We start from the raw sequence: 15,986 nt of genomic DNA on the forward strand, positions 1-15,986 counted from the left end.
CCTGGTCCTGCAGGAATTCCTGGATCTCCCCTCCAAGGCGCTTTTTTTCCAAGCGTTTTGTTTCCTGCTATTTAAACAAAGTTGCAGTCACTGCACACTTGGACTACAACATTCTCGTTCTATCTCTGTATCCCACATGCATCATCCATCTCCATATCTCCATATATCCCTGTATCCCTATATCCATCATTCATCTATATTTATTTTAACAACAAGCACAAAATTACAGTTCCAGTTACTGTCTCATTTATTCCCATTAAGGTCTGCATGGGCACTCCAAGGTTTTATGATTATTATTTTGTTGTTCAACTTACCTATTTCTTTATAATTTTCTTGCCTTTCATGCCATAATGTTGCCTGTTTTCTGCTGTTCCTTTTTCCTTAGAGTTTTACCTGCATTTCCTGTTCTAGATCTCTAATTTGTGGTTTTTTCTTGAACTTGAAAGGGACATCAAAAGCAAGAACGTGCTGCTGAAAAACAACCTCACGGCTTGTATTGCTGATTTCGGTCTAGCTTTAAAGTTTGAGGCTGGAAAGTCTGCAGGAGACACCCATGGACAGGTAAATCCCGAGTTATTTCCAGGAATGATCCAGCTGCTACCTGGATGTGAATGGGAACCTCCCCTCAGGCTCTTTGCATGGCCTATCCCCCCCTTTTATCCCCACTGGACGATTTGGACAAGAACTTTTGTAATATTTTATTAATTATTTAATTACTACTCAAAAACTGGGTGATGAAACTTCCATGATTTAGTCCTAAGGCAGGACAATTTGGACAAGAACTTTTGTAATATTTCATTAACTATTTAATTACTACTCAAAAACTGGGTGATGAAACTTCCATGATTTAGTCCTAAGGCAGGACAATTTGGACAAGAACTTTTGTAATATTTCATTAACTATTTAATTACTACTCAAAAACTGGGTGATGAAACTTCCATGATTTAGTCCTAAGGCAGGAACAGCCACGGCCGCGTTTAACGTGGGACAAAGCAGGGGTTTGATGTGGCAGCAGGCAGGGCGGTGCCCGTGCTGGGATGATTCTGGGCACAAATGTGGGTGTTTTGGTGCCCTTGCAGGTGGGCACCCGCAGGTACATGGCTCCCGAGGTGCTCGAAGGTGCTATCAACTTCCAGAGGGACGCGTTCCTGCGGATAGACATGTACGCCATGGGCCTGGTGCTCTGGGAGCTGGCCTCGCGCTGCACGGCCGCCGACGGTGAGCGACCTTCCCATGGCACTGCCCGGGCAGCTGCAGCTCCCTGCCCTGCCTGGGCTGGGAGTGCCTTCAGCCCAAACCACTCCGGGCTCTGGTTGTGGCACTGCCGTTTAAGCCGTGTTTCCCCCTGCAGGCCCCGTGGATGAGTACATGCTGCCTTTCGAGGAGGAGATTGGCCAGCACCCCTCCCTGGAGGACATGCAGGAAGTTGTGGTGCACAAAAAGAAGAGGCCTGTCCTAAGGGAGTGCTGGCAGAAACATTCTGTAAGTGTGACCCAACCGACGGTGAATCCCACGTTCTGTCCATGCCTCACACTGGGGTTTGGGAGGGGTTCCGTAATTCCAGTAGGAGTTAAATGGGCTGTAAACGTTCCTCATCTCAGACTGCTCTTGCTTCAGTACTAGAAAGTGAGGGATTTTTTCTGTTTTTTGGTGGAAGAAGAGATCCTGGAGTTACTTTGCAGTTTGCAGTTCAGTCCTCACCTTTTAAAACACTGGGAGGCTCCAGCGCTGCAGGGAAGGGTTTGCCCCCTGCTGTTGTTGAACAGTTTTTGTTCAATAGTGCAGAGCAAAGCAGAGCTGAGGCCCCACGGCACACTCCAGGCTCACCCCACCCCCAGCCCCACATCCTGTGGGACAGCAAGGCTCCCGTTTGGCAGGTGTCCCTTGCTGATGTGTGCCCTTTCCTGGCTGCTCTCCCGCAGGGAATGGCGATGCTGTGCGAGACCATCGAGGAGTGCTGGGATCACGACGCCGAGGCGCGGCTGTCGGCGGGCTGCGTGGAGGAGAGGATCATCCAGATGCAAAAACTCACTAACATTATAACAACAGAGGACATCGTGACTGTGGTCACAATGGTGACAAACGTTGACTTTCCTCCCAAAGAATCCAGTCTATGATAGTTGCACTGGTCATGAAGTGACCACAGGACTCTTCACTGGAGCTGCTACAGCGCACGGACTGCTGGCGTCACTGCTGTTCCAGGTGGCAAGAACGGATGGTAAGTCTCTCTGGAACATCACCAAGAGGTGTTTATCCTTTGTTGTCCCCCTCGTCCTCCTCCTCCTCCTCCCCAACGTGGATCCATGAGACTTTCTGCATTCCCTGCTTACACCTGAAGGACGTGACTGAGAACCCTCACGTGCTGATAAGGAACTTACAATGAAGAATCCGGACCTGAACAGGCTAATGAGAATTTTAAACACTGACATCCGATTTCTTAATCCCTGTCAGAAGAGACTAATTCCTTTAAATGAACTACTGTTATTTTTTTTAAATCAAAAACATTTCATTTCAGATTTAAAAACAACAAAAAAAAAAGGGTAACTTGTTTTTATTGCATTCGTTGTTGTTTATAAAATGACTATTGTAATGCGACTACGACACAGCTTGTGAATGTTCCGTGTGCTGCTGTTCCGTGTACAGAAACAAGAGTAATCAATGGGATAGAGCAAAGAGGCTTCCAAGTATTACTTAACCTCCCTCAACCAGGTATACCTCAGTTCCACCTCGCTAAATTATGATTGACAACACTAATTGGAATAATAAACCGCTCCGTGTTTTGTAAATGATGTATTCCCAATGCCCTGTGTTATTTAAGAAGGGGAAAGCTTCATGCCCCCAGGAAGTGGCCATTCCTAGAGCCGTGTTTTTAGCCTTTTCTTGTACTCGCTTGTTGTGTATAAAAAAGAAAAAGTGCTGTTTATTGAAAGAAGATTTTCCTTCCTCTTTTAGTTGAAAGCTTTTCCCTCCATTTCCCAGAGTATCTCATCCATTTATTTAACTGAATACTATTTAGGTTTGCTGTGTCTGAGGAATATTTGAAACCTTAAGCATGAATTATTTTTTTTCTTTTTGTTTTTTTTTAATTTTCTCTGAGCTGTGACACTGGAAAGCTCTGAATTCTTGTTGTTTTTTTTTGAAAAAGTCTTTTTCCTATTTATGTTTGTGCCGAGGTCGCCGCGCGTTCCCTGTCCCGCCAGGCAGTGGGGGCTGTGTCACTGTTTCAGGATCACCTCAGGAAGCTCAGTTCCCCCCATTCCTCACCCTCTGCTTGGAGATTTGCAGCTTCCCTCCACTCAAAGCTCGGTGCCATGGGAGGGGAGTGCAGCTCACTGCCTGTGAGCCTGGAGTCACACACAAAGGTCTCGATCCTAAATGTTACAAATTTCAGGGATAACCTAGTTCTGCTCACAATATGCAATGACCATTCCGAGGTAACGAAAGGAATTTCAATGGCCAGAGCACAGACTCACAGAAAACGAGGAAAAACATGGAAATTCACAACTCCAGCACTGGAGTTCAGGGTGTCAAGCGTTGTGCTGGAATTGCAGTGGCTGGTAGCTGGGTGCCAAAGTGCTTCTCCCAAATCCTGCCCCACTGCATTGATTGGATCCTTCACACCAAATTCCAAGGAAAATAAATGCTGTAAGCCCCTGGAGCAGAGCCGGCAGCGGCCCATGGTGTGCTGTGTGTCCTTGTCTCCGTGTGTCCATCCCGGTGTCCCTGGAAAGCAGCAGGTGGCAGCTCCTGAAGGCTGGCTGGAACCTGGAGCCGGGAACTTCATCCCTGGGAGCAGAGGGATGTGATGGATGGAGCAGAGCCAGCTCTGGGCAGGGAGGGAGGAAGGAAGGAAGGGCTGATGTTCCAGCCAGGGCTGTGCCCGAGGATCCTGCTCCCAGGGGCTGTTGGAGAAGGGAAGGAAATCCAGTTTGTGGGGTCCTCTTGGCTGGACACTTCCCTTTGTGCTCCACTTTTAATTAAACTTCACACAGAGCAGGACAGGAGCGGAGTTCCGAACAAATTCCACCACGGACTCCTCGGGGCTTTTGCCCCTTCCCTGGCAGAACTGGAGCCACGGGCTGGTTTCACTCTGTGCCGTTGGAAATCTGAGGCAGGAATTGAAGCTGTATCCAAGCCCCTCCTTGTGTGCGACCCTTCCCAAGGAACTGCTGCAGGCTCGGGGCTGGCTCCTGCCTTTGGGATATCCCTGCTGTTCTGTTCCACTCCCAGCTTCCTGGCATTACCAGCATCATGTAGCGTCCCTGAGGAAAGGCTGCTCCTCCCCAAAGCTTTTCATGGCTCAAAACGATCTCCCTGAGCTGCTCTGCTCCAGCTGTGCCCCAGGGCTGGGGAAGGAATTCCCGTTTCACTTCAGAGCATTCAGTGAGTGAGCTGGGAGCAAGGGCAGGATCTGGGAATGGGGGCTAGGGAGGATTCTGGCATTGTTGGGGCAGTGCCCTTGGTCCCTTCCTGCCTGGCCTCCAGCTGTGACTGCTGAGGGTGACAAGTTCCTGTCCCACGTCCCCAGAGCTGCCCATCCTGGGGTATTCCCAAGCTCCCCTCGAGCATGGAATGAGCCAGGAACTGCAGCGGTGCAGTTCTCAAACCTCACCTGTAACCAGTGCTGAGACTTGTCCTGCTCCCATCAGCATCCACAATCAGTCATCACCCCCTCTCCTCTTTCCCAGCTTTTTTTACCTTTTTAAAGACATTTCTGTTGATCAGGAACACTTGGTACAAAACACAGGAAGCTGCAATACACGTCCCTGGGCAAAAGGACTCCAGTAGCATCCTTGATGGAACATCTGTTACCTCAGATACTCAACCAGCAGGACTGCTTTGCTTTCTCCCTCCAGTTTGTTTTTTTCAGTCCATCTCCTCTTCGTTACCTCTCGAGTTTGGTGAGCGATTACTTTAACTTTCCTCTTTGTATTTGTCAGTGTTTTGGGCACAGGTTGTTGTACTACTGTTAAAAGGCACTTGCTGCTTTTCTGCAGGTGCCAAAAAACCAACCAACCCCCCTTGCCCTCAATAAAGTGATTGTTAAATATTGTACAAATACAAATGTATACTCTGCCCTCTTCCCCAGCGGGAAAATAAAAAATGTGACTACTCTGACTTGCAAATGCTTCTTTGAAAACTTTTATTTTACAATAAACACATGGGGCTGGTCCTACAGCAGCTCTTGAGCCAAACTCTTTGAGTTTTGCTCCAAAAAATTGGGTATGGAAAGATGTTACCTTGTACTTGGCATGAAACAGGCTGTTGGATTAAACATTTAATGAAGTAAATTCAGCTGTGATTAAAGATTTAATTGGATAAATTTTCCATGTCAGGTCAGATTTGAGATGGAAAAGTGCAGTGTGAGCTGTGACCCAATGGGGCTGTAGAAGGGAGCCAGGAGGGCAGCATGGCCTGAGCCAGCATCCAGAGCCCTCAGCCACGGGGAGAAGCCCCAGAGCTTGGATTGCTCCAACTGGGAACGGAGTGTGAGAGCAGGAGTTGGCACTGAGCTGAGCTAAAGCACCTGGGAGTGAGTGAGGCACAGTTCTGGCTGCTGGAAGGGAACAGCAGCACCGTTCTCCCTAGAAAATCCCAAACGGATCAGCCAAGAAAGCTGATCCAAAACTCAGTGATCCGAGCACCTTCCTGCGGGTAAACATTCCCTGTGACGGGGCTCCCAGCATCCCAGCGGGGGCAGTGGAGCTCAGAGCCAGCTGAGGGAGGAGGCTGCCCACTGCTTGACGTCGGTGGGGCAGTTGGGGTACACCTGCAGGGCCTCCATGATCTGGCTGCTGTCCAGCAGCAGCTTCATCAGCAGGTACTCGCGCTGCGCCCGCGCCGACGGCCGCTCCAGCGGCTGCACCAGCTCCAGCTGCAGCAGGTGCTCAAAGGCCTGCCAGGGAAAAGGGCTCTGCAAGGGAACAGCATTCCTGCCCCGGAACACCCACTCCCTTCTAGGGCTGTGTCTGACCACCCCAATCTGTGCCCTGCTAAAACTGAAATATTTCACAACTCAAAACAAAACGCGTTTCAGGCTCACCTTCATGACCACTGGCTTCTCAAAGTTGTACATAGAATGTGCCTTCCTCTGGATGAACTTCTGGAATTCTGCAGCAGCAGGAGAAGAAAGGGGCAGTTAGAAGGAAGTGAGGGGGGTAGGGTTTGTGAAGCTCAGGCATTGCTCTCACCATTGTAAACCATCTGGAAGTTGAAGGGTTCTCCATCATAGACCTCGTTCAGGTGTTTCATGGCTATGATGAGGCAGATTTCCAGCACAGACAAACCTGCAGGGAAAGAAGAATCCCAAGTATTTCCCTTGAGCACAGCCAGTTCACCCACTCTGTTTATTCCTCTCTTTTTATATGCTCTGGGCCTCACCCATTGGTGTTCTGTATCTTTATTATGTAAAGAAATTCCAGACTTTGAAGTCTTAGAGAATTCCCAGAATGCCCAGGTTGGAAGAGACCTTCAGGATCATCAAGTCCAACCCAGCCCCAGCACCTCAACTCAACCCTGGCACCCAGTGCCACATCCAGGCTGTGTTATACACACCCAGGGATGGGGACTCCACCACCTCCCTGGGCAGCCATTCCAGAACTTTATCACCCTTTCTGTAAAAAAAAACTTTTTCCTGATATCCAGCCTGTATTTCCCTTGGTGTAGCTTGGGACTGGAGAGGATTGACAAGAGAACATTTGTTTGCTGCGTATTTGAAGGAGAAATGTTCAGGATTGGGCTGTTCCCACAAAAAGGAGAGAACTGGAGGTGTCCAAGTTGGACCCACAGGCAGGTGTGACTCAGCAGACTCCACGGGCAATGCCTGTGCAGCTCACAGCCACAGGGAACACCCCACACAGCATCTGCTCCACCTGGAGAACTCCAGGCAGGGACTCGACCCCTCCCCTGCTTGCAGACCAGGCCTGGGGAGAAGCTGGGCTTTACCATGGACAATGTTGGCCTTGGAGTCGGTGCTGTGCTGCCTGCTGGCCTCCTGCAGGTCTGCAGCCGTGAGCAGCGGGTGGTGCACGGTCACTGCGCTGCCAGCCAGCATCTGCAACACACACAGAGCTCCCTGCAACACACACACAGCTCCCTGCACTTGCTGCCTGCATCTGCAACACACACAGAGCTCCCTGCAACACACACAGCTCCCTGCACTGCCAGCCAGCATTTGCAACACATACAGAGCTCACTGCATTCCTGCCTGCATCTGCAACACACACACAGCTCACTGCAATACACACACAGCTCCCTGCACTCCTGCCTGCAGGAACCCTGGAACAGCCATGGATACACCCCCCACACAGCAGCTTCACGCTGAAAACCCTGCAAACAGCTGGCACTGCAATTTCATCTTGCCAGGAAGGTTTTCCAGGTTTAAAACCTTCAAGCTTCCTGATTCCAGGAGATAAATCCTGATGAACCTGTTTATATCCATGGCAATGGATCAGCACCTCAGAGGCTGCTGCAGGAATGACTTACAGCTGTTCTGCACCTGCTTTTGTACCCAGGGACAGCCACAGCTGCTCTGGCAATTCCAGCCCAGCCAGGAATTCCCAGTTCCCAATGTCCCATCCATCCCTGCCCTCTGGCACTGGGAGCCATTCCCTGGCTCCTGTCCCTCCATCCTTGTCCCCAGTCCCTCTGCAGCTCTCCTGGAGCCCCTTCAGGCACTGGAAGGGCTCTGAGGTCTCCCCAGAACCTTCTCTTCCCATGGTTTGTCCAGGACCTCCTCACTCATCCCTCCAGAATCTGTATTACATGCTTTTATTGGATTCAAAACAAAAGGTCTCTTTCCAAAGGAAGAGCTCAGCACATGCTGCAGACAAGGGGAAAGCTGAGCCTCAGCTCTCACCTGCTCTCAGGGAGGCTCTTGGTTGCCATCAGCTCCTTTCCTGGCCTCCACTGCAGCCACAGGCACAGATTTTTGCCCTGCTCTAGGAATAATCTGCAATCTTGTCACCAGCTCCAGCGCCCAGAGCAGCACCAAGAGGGCTCTGCTCTGGTTCTCAGGGCGGCTCTGAGCACTGCAGGAGGAGCCAGCCCAGCCCAGAGCAGGAGGGCACACATCCCAGGGGCAGTCAGGGGGCTTTGCACACTGACACGAGCACAGGGATAGTTTAGGGTGGTTAAATAAGTGTTATGTATCCTCTGTAAAAGTGTCAGTGCATTTATATGAGCTGTGTTCAAAAGCAGAATTAGGGAGGCAGCTTAATTTTCAAAAAGACCCTCCAAGAGAGCTGCAGCTCCTCTGTGGTGATGGAAGTTGAAGCAGAAAAAACAGAAGGCTTCAATATGAGATGTCAGGATTCACCAGGAACCAAAAACAATCTCAGAAAGGAAAACATGGTTTCAAAGGGTTTCACCTATAGTTTTGTTTTATAAATGGGAAGGCTTGGAGAAAGTTAAACAGCAAAAGCTCAGCCCCACCTGAATGGAGCAGTCCATCCTCACAGGGTAACTGCTACAGAACTGGAGTTACCCCTCACTGACACAGCACAGGCTGACACAGCCTGCAAGGAGCAGCGCTGGCTCAAGTGCAATAAAATGCTGCTCCAGGCAAAGCTCAGCTAATGGCCTGAAAAGCACGAGAGCTGCTCACCAATCACTGCAAGGAGGTGTTTGATAAATCCAAATACACACCAGGAGCAAATGCAGCGAGCGCAGGTCTTTGGTGTGGTGGAAGAGGTTCTGCAGCACGTCCTGCACGGTTTTATCCTCTGAGAGATGCTGCAAGAAACAACAAAGCCATGTTTTAGCCATCTCATACTCACTTTTAATCATTTCATACTCACCTGGAAAAATAACAAGTAAATATATATTTTAAAAGAGCTCAGCTTACACCTGACAATACAATTTTCATATCCAACCTCAACTTTCTGGTCTTTCCTGTGACAACTTTACCTCCAGACTTCAATAAGCAAAGATGCTCCATAATAATTGAATTTATTCCATATCACACTCAACCAGTGAAAGGAAATGCCAGTCTTAGGTAAAAGCTTTACACTTTAACTGGTATAGAATATGTGTATAAAGTAAACCAGCTTTACACTGCTCTCACTTTAGAATTTTTCCTAAAATGAAGTATAAAATGCTTAAAGTACCTGAACGTTATTATTCCATTTTTGTGCAAAAGACTCATCAGGAAACTCAGCAGGAAGAGAAAGCTGGCTCTTAAATATCTTAATGTATTGTTTAAAATCAAAGGAATTCATCAAATATATCTGTCTGTGGGAGAACCTTGACTTTACTCTCTTCTCCAGGAGCTCCAGGATATCCTTGATGGGAAAAAAAAAAAAGAAAAACAATAATTATAAAAGCAGATCAATTTAGTGTTTCTTTGCTACAGCACAGACAAATCACTGAAGTGTGCTGAAAAAAGAAAGAATTATTGAATTCTGAGGCTTCAAATGCTGTAACATAAGTTCAATGCTCTAACAAGCCCTTTGCTGATGATTTCAATTGATGTGCCTTGCAATGGCACCAACCACCGGCCCACGTGATGCTGCACATCACACAGGATCATTTGTTGCTAGGAAACCCAGCAGAATGTCTCCATAGATTATGGAAATATTTCAGCTGCTTAAGGCTGAATCAAGCCTTGCAGCCTATCAGGGCTCTGGACACTCACGCCGGGGTGGCAGCTGACAGGCCACGTGCTTTTGTCAGCCTGAGAGAATTCAGCTTAAAAATCCCAAAAAATACTTAAGAGCCGAAAAAACCTCCTCAGAAACAGCAGCTGTCACTCTGGAGACACTTCCTTAATTACACTCCAAACAGGGGATAAAAGGTTCTAAACACACAATGGGTGGGGAGCACACCAGAGTCAGGACAGTGAGGATGCAAAAGGAAAGACTGTAATTTATTAAAACAACAATTAACTTCTCTTATTAACTTCCAGAAATTTGCCCAGCTGGGTAACACCTGATCCCAGTCAAACCCAGAATCTGGCTTTGATAGGAGCTTGATTTAATTTTAATTATTTATTATTTTAATTATTTTTAAATTTTAATTATTCTTCCTGCCACAACCCAACTATCTCCAGCACCAACAGTTCCATGTGAAAAGAGGAGCAGTTTTATCCAGTTTCCACAGTGTTCCCAGGAATTATTTCACACAACCTGCCCACAATTCAACATAATGCCATTGTAAAATAGCAAACTGAACAGGGATCCTGAACTCATTTTCTAGCCAAAGGGAACTTTTGCTAGAAAATGGGATCCTGAACTTATTTTCTTTTTTCTTGTTTTTTTTTTGGGAAACCATCCTACTGAAGTGGTTTAAAAAAAAAAAGGAAATTTAAACACAGTTACTACAACTCTGTCCTTGCCAACTGCCAACCAAAAAATTCAGGAGCTCCTCCAAAGAGTGAGCCATGGTCTAATATTGAATGTGTGTCCTTAGAAATGTTGGTTTGCTCCTTTAACAGTGAAACTGAAGGCTTTGGGCATCTTCAATTGCTGTCAGCACAAATTATTATTATTTCCTGGCATGAGGAAATGCCATTTCTTACCTGCCTGCAGGTGAGCCCAATGACTGTCACTGGGGTCTGTGCAGACTGCGAGATGTCGAAGAGGTTGTAGAGCAGGGTCTGGTTCTTGTGGTGGACAAACAAATCAAACTCATCCAGCACAAACAAAATTGGGCAGCTGCTGGTTCGGTCTCCTGAGAGAAATGTGGAGAGTTAGCAGGGCAACTCCAGCATTAGACTTCCATTGCTACAGCTTTCTTTAATGATGGGGTTAAATAAAAATGCACAGATTTTCTTTCAGCTTTTCACTAAGCCCTCCTTTCCTGCACATCCAATGGCAAAAAGGGAAATACATGGAAAAACTGGGAAGGTTCTGTAGTGTTCTGTCAAACAGCATTTTGGCTACAAGGAACACAGACTTGGCCAATTTTGTTTTAAAAACAACATAACAATTTTTAATTGCATCAACCTGGATAAAAGAATCTGTCCTTCACAGCTAACATCACATGCAAGCCTTACAAGTTACAGCAGGTGTATATATCACTATCAGGTGTATATACTATATTCAGTGTAGTAATCAGTATTAATTATTTTTACTATTACTATTTTTTACTATTATTTTGTAACTGTGGCACATTTTTGGGCTAAGTTTCTTCATTCCACCTGTAAAATAGAATTAAAAATCTCCACTTTCCAGTCAAGTGACCCAGAGTTTCACAACAGGGATTTTTAGTGTTTACCTTTCCTCAGAGCTTCAAGGAGGAAGGCAAGGTTCTCAGCAAAACTGCCCTAGACAGAGAATAAAGAAGTTTCAGAACAGACTTGTGGTGTCATTCTCAGAAGTGTGTAACTACAGTAAATTCAGACATGCAATGGAGGCCAGTTCCTTAAGGAATACTAATAATAATAAATACTGAAAGAACGCTATAAATACTCAATACTTTGCAATAACTTTGGAATACTTAAGTTTGTTTTTCTGGGGCTTGTTAAGCCAGAGTTCCCTTTTTCCTCCTGTAAGGCACAAGTTGGTGGGTTTTTAAAAACAGTAAGGATGCATCAGTACTGCTCCATCAGCACAGGGAACCCCAGCTCCTGGCAGTCAGAGCCCAGCAGGTCCTGCAAGCTCCATCCCACACAGCCCCAGTGTCCCAGCAGAGGGTTTTGGAGGGCTGGGTGAAGTCACTCACAAAAACTTTGTCCCCAACCACATTTTCCAGCTGCAGCTGCCTGGTGATCTCCTTCAGGGCCACTTTATCGTTTGTTTGCAGAAGCCCTGAAAGAAAAGGATTCCTCATGAAGAGCTGGCAGCTCCTTCACTCCCACTAGAAACTTAACAGCAGCTTCTCTCCCTTCCCAGCCTTGCAGAGCTTTTTGCCTTTTTAAAGATCAGACTGGACTTGCCTTTCTGTACCTGACACGTGGCTTAATTCTGTCACTGAGAGCACAGAAGTTCCCTCCATACAGAGAAATTGTACAAAGAGAGGCACTTTGGAGCTCACAGACAAACACGGCCCTAATTTAGGCTGGACTAAATTGCTGAAAGCAAGAATTTCACTCAGGACATACAAAATACAGAGCTGAATATAACAGAACCCTGGATCAGTGATGTTTTACTTGCCATTCAGATGGACTTCCAGGAGGTTCTCTCTCACTTGTTCCATTTCCCTGAGGTCCTTTAAGACATGATTTAATAACTAGGAAAGAAAAAATACAGAATTTCTGTGAGAAGATTAATTTTTTAACAGCAAGGAAAGTGTAACTACAGATATTATAGGATAGGAAACAGTGTGCAAGGTTTCCTTAGGGAACATGTTTGAGTAATTTCCAGACTGAAACACTAAAATGACAACTTTGCATTCACCAGCCATGATTGTGACAATTACATTTGCTCATTCTGCTGAACTGGGAGGGAAAGGAAAATAACTCTGGTATTTCAGTCACTTATTTTTTGGGGTAATATCTGGGGCTTTTGCCTTAATCATAAAGCTTTATGAATTTGAGATGTGAGAGAATTTGACTCTTGAGCTGGTGCCATATTCAGCTTCCTGGCTTCTTTGGATGCTGTAGAAAGAAATTCTCTGCTTTAAATCTTAAAAGAAACTCTGCTTATTCTTTTCTTCTGGAAGACAAAATTAAAATGGCATGATTGCACCAACTGCTCCTTATAAAACTTCCAAATTTGCTGTCCATCAAGAACTTGTAACTAGTACAAACTTGTATTAAAACATCTGTAAGTAGTGGAAATGTTAAATTTAAAAATTAAAAGGTACTATTTGCTTTGGCTTCTTCAGAAGAGGATTTGTAGCTCCCACCTAAGTGCAAGTATAAATATATAAATATACACACACACGATTTTCTTTACTCCAGCATCTTTCACTTGATATATAAAAAGGAAGTAATTCATTCTGCATAGGTGATTTTGCTAATTCATATCCTGTCTGAAAGGACCACAAATTTTCATCTTATCATTTAATATAAACATTAAAGACTTGAGTGTTTGAATAATGTTGAAGAATCAAACACTTAAGTTAGAGGTCATCCCTGCATGTGCCTCAGCTAAGGGGAATTCCCTTAAAACACAAAACCTACACTTAGAAACCACAACCACCAAAGAATATTCTGCACCATGGCAGGTGACAATATTCCTGACCATTCCCTGTATACACACAGCTGTGGAGAAACCCACCCCTCAGACAACTCCTTTTAGAGCTTTTGGATGCCTTTTCATAATTTTTACAGTGAGGGCCCAAAACCAGTTTAATTAAAGAGTAATCAGAACATGGCTTTAATTGCAAAGACAAGCGTTAGGAACGGATTTCTCCATGCTGCTCCTGAACAGAATTCCACAGCAAGTCCTGGAATGTGTTTCATTTCTATGCAAACATTAGCAATTCTCTCTGTAAAAGCAGGCAGAGCTGCAAAGGCTCCCAGGAGGTGAGTGAGGCTCTGCTGGACCCACAGAAAGCTCCAAGAGCTGCTCCTACCGCCGTTTTCCCGGACCCCCGGGGGCCAATGATGAGGGCGGAATTACTCTCCCCGTGCACCGTGGTTCTTTTCAGCAGCTCCAGCAAATGTCTGTGTTGAAAACAGAAACAGGCTGAAATCCTCAAAGCTGACAGCATCCCCCAAACCCAGGGAAAATTCAAAGAGTAAAACTCAATCCGCTTCGGCGTGCTCAGAGAGAACACTCAGGGCATGCAAAATGTAATACAATAAAGCACAAAGGGCTCCGTGATCAGAGCTCTTAAAATACTTTAAAATATTAAAACATGCAGAAGTTGAGACTATCACTAATTCATAAAGTTCTGCAATTCTCGGCCGTGAAAGGACAGACTTCAATAATTATTTCTTTCTTTAGGAAATAGATTGCTTTCTGTGCTACCACTATTCCTCACCAGCCCGAAATCACCTGCACACAGACTCATCACCTCAAACCACATTTAAAGGGCTTCCAGCAACCCCTGACACCTGCAATTCCCAAATGCTTACACATCAATAATGTGATTTTGGAATATGGGATACTGACACCCTGCTTCTGAAGGGCTGAGGGAGTCACCCAGCACGTGTGGCTTGGTCCCTGCTTGAGAGGCAGCTCCAGCCAAGGGCCTTGACACATCTTGGGAAGGGAAAATCAGAGCTGGGGAGCTCACTGTGCTTTCCCTGCAGGATAACTCACTACCAGTGAGGACACAGCCTGTAAACTGCTCTTCAGAATTCCAGTGTAAATGGGGAGGCTCGTTCTGTATAACTGACATAACAGAAATACATTTCCTCACAACAGCAATAAAATGCCAATGTGAGCTCTGCAGGTACAGTACACTGTTTTAATAAATGGTTTTGTCCCTCCTGTAATGAGAGCTTGTGCTCACATCAGGTGATTCCACTTACTTTAAGTCAGCCTTGGAAAAATTAATTGTTTTCTTTAAATACAGGTTTGTTATGTGCAGAATTTGACCTGGATCTGTGAAATGATCAGTACTGGGACACTGTTACTGTCCCACTAAATCCTTTCTTCCTAACCTTAAATTCCTCATCTGGATGGCTCCCCCCATAAGAAGGTTTAAATATGGATTTCTGCTTTAACAAACATCACGTTGGCACAGAAATTTTAACATTTACTTCTAACACAGTTCACCTACAAACAAGAGAAAATCTGAAACACAAATAAAGTATCACAGCAAGAGAATTTAACTCCTTGCTTTGCCAGACCATTACACAAAGTCTTAGGACATGCTCTGAAAGCATCAAAAAGAAAAGTCCTTCATGAATGAGAGATGTGAAACAAGGACAAGAAATCCAAAACTCGGATCCTGAGCCATTACACAAAGTATCAAAAAGAAAAGTGCCTCATGAATGAGAGATGTGAAACAAGGACAAGAAATCCAAAACTCAGATCCTGACAAAAAACCAGAAGGGAACAGCTGCATAAAAACTGCCAAAATCCGAAGCAAATAATTTCTGGGCTAGAAGTCACTTAAGCCTGCATCATTTAGTAAATCAGAGAGGCAGAAAATTCTGACCCCACCAGACTATTTCACTGCTGCAGTGGATCCTGACAAAACCAGAAGGGAACAGTTGTATAAAAACCATCAAAATCCAAGGCAAATAATTTCTAGAAGCACTGGGCTAGAAGTCACATAAGCCTGCATCATTTAGTAAATCAGAGAGGCTGAAAATTCTGACCCCACCAGACTATTTCACTGCTGCAGTTAAATCAGAAATCCCTGCATGCTAGAGCCTGCTCACTCACCTGTACTGCTGCTCCAGCCCAAACAGTTTTCCAGCAGCACAGTGCTGACAGAATCTTTCACGCAGGATTTTCTGCACCTAGGGATGGAACACAGCACAGGAAAAATGTCTGGGGCTCCAAACGCCAGAATTTACCAACAATGTAACTACAGCAACAAAATAACAGTAAATTAGGCACTTCTGTGGTGTTACAAATATTCCACAACACATAAATCTTTACTGTCATCAAGGATACGAGGGTCTTGAAAGTAAGAATAAAGTTGCAGGAGGCAGAATATTGTATAAATATTATATAAAGGAGAAAAAGCAGTTAGAAGGTATTAAAATATATAAGAAATCACTGATCCAGGGCTAATTCCTTGCAAGATGCATTGCAGTTTTTAACCAGCAACTTTGGGATAAGAGGAGAATAAAGGTTTTAAAAAACAAACAAACTAAGAAGTAATTTGGCAGCTGCTGTCCTGCTGCCAAAAATGTCACCTGGGTTCTGATTCACCCTACAAACTGGAAGATAAAAAACTTAAGTGGATAAAAATAAATTTATGCAAATCTGTTGCCACAAACAGTTACAAATGCACAAGACCATCCTTTAAGTTTTTTACTACATTATTACTGCAACACCTGAAGCACCCAACAGGTGGGAAGCTGAAAGAATTACAGATACAAAAGCCATTTAGTGCCCTAACAATTGTATCCTGCATCTGTACAAGTCTTTCTAAATAGGAAGGAAAAAAAAAAAAAAAAAAAAACACAAAAACATGAA

At 45.3% G+C, this 15,986-nt stretch overlaps 2 protein-coding genes across 7 annotated transcripts in view; one reads left to right on the forward strand and one right to left on the reverse strand.

The window, feature by feature from the left end:
• Positions 1–5,118, forward strand: part of ACVR2A (activin A receptor type 2A) — a 50,805-nt gene extending 45,687 nt beyond the window's left edge. For all 3 annotated transcript variants that reach the window (XM_039711912.1, XM_039711988.1, XM_039712063.1), the window contains 4 exons: positions 447–561; positions 1,080–1,218; positions 1,352–1,482; positions 1,923–5,118. In XM_039711912.1, the coding sequence (XP_039567846.1) occupies positions 447–561; positions 1,080–1,218; positions 1,352–1,482; positions 1,923–2,117 (580 nt within the window). In that variant the 3' untranslated portion in view covers positions 2,118–5,118. The remainder of the gene's footprint in view (positions 1–446; positions 562–1,079; positions 1,219–1,351; positions 1,483–1,922) is intronic.
• ORC4 (origin recognition complex subunit 4) overlaps positions 4,711–15,986 on the reverse strand; it is a 13,135-nt gene continuing 1,859 nt past the window's right edge. For 2 of the 4 annotated variants that reach the window (XM_039712426.1, XM_039712194.1), the window contains exons 3-14: positions 15,225–15,301; positions 13,459–13,549; positions 12,093–12,168; positions 11,662–11,747; positions 11,215–11,263; positions 10,517–10,668; positions 9,108–9,281; positions 8,647–8,733; positions 6,946–7,096; positions 6,192–6,287; positions 6,044–6,111; positions 4,711–5,896 (exon numbers count right to left, since the gene is read on the reverse strand). In XM_039712426.1, coding sequence (XP_039568360.1) covers positions 5,708–5,896; positions 6,044–6,111; positions 6,192–6,287; positions 6,946–7,096; positions 8,647–8,733; positions 9,108–9,281; positions 10,517–10,668; positions 11,215–11,263; positions 11,662–11,747; positions 12,093–12,168; positions 13,459–13,549; positions 15,225–15,301 — 1,296 coding nt within the window. In that variant the 3' untranslated portion in view covers positions 4,711–5,707. The remainder of the gene's footprint in view (positions 5,897–6,043; positions 6,112–6,191; positions 6,288–6,945; positions 7,097–8,646; positions 8,734–9,107; positions 9,282–10,516; positions 10,669–11,214; positions 11,264–11,661; positions 11,748–12,092; positions 12,169–13,458; positions 13,550–15,224; positions 15,302–15,986) is intronic. The other 2 variants (XM_039712276.1, XM_039712351.1) reach the window with 2 other exon arrangements.

Source organism: Passer montanus, unplaced genomic scaffold, assembly GCF_014805655.1.
Source record: "Passer montanus isolate IOZ18808 unplaced genomic scaffold, ASM1480565v1 scaffold1, whole genome shotgun sequence".
Lineage (NCBI taxonomy): Eukaryota > Metazoa > Chordata > Aves > Passeriformes > Passeridae > Passer > Passer montanus.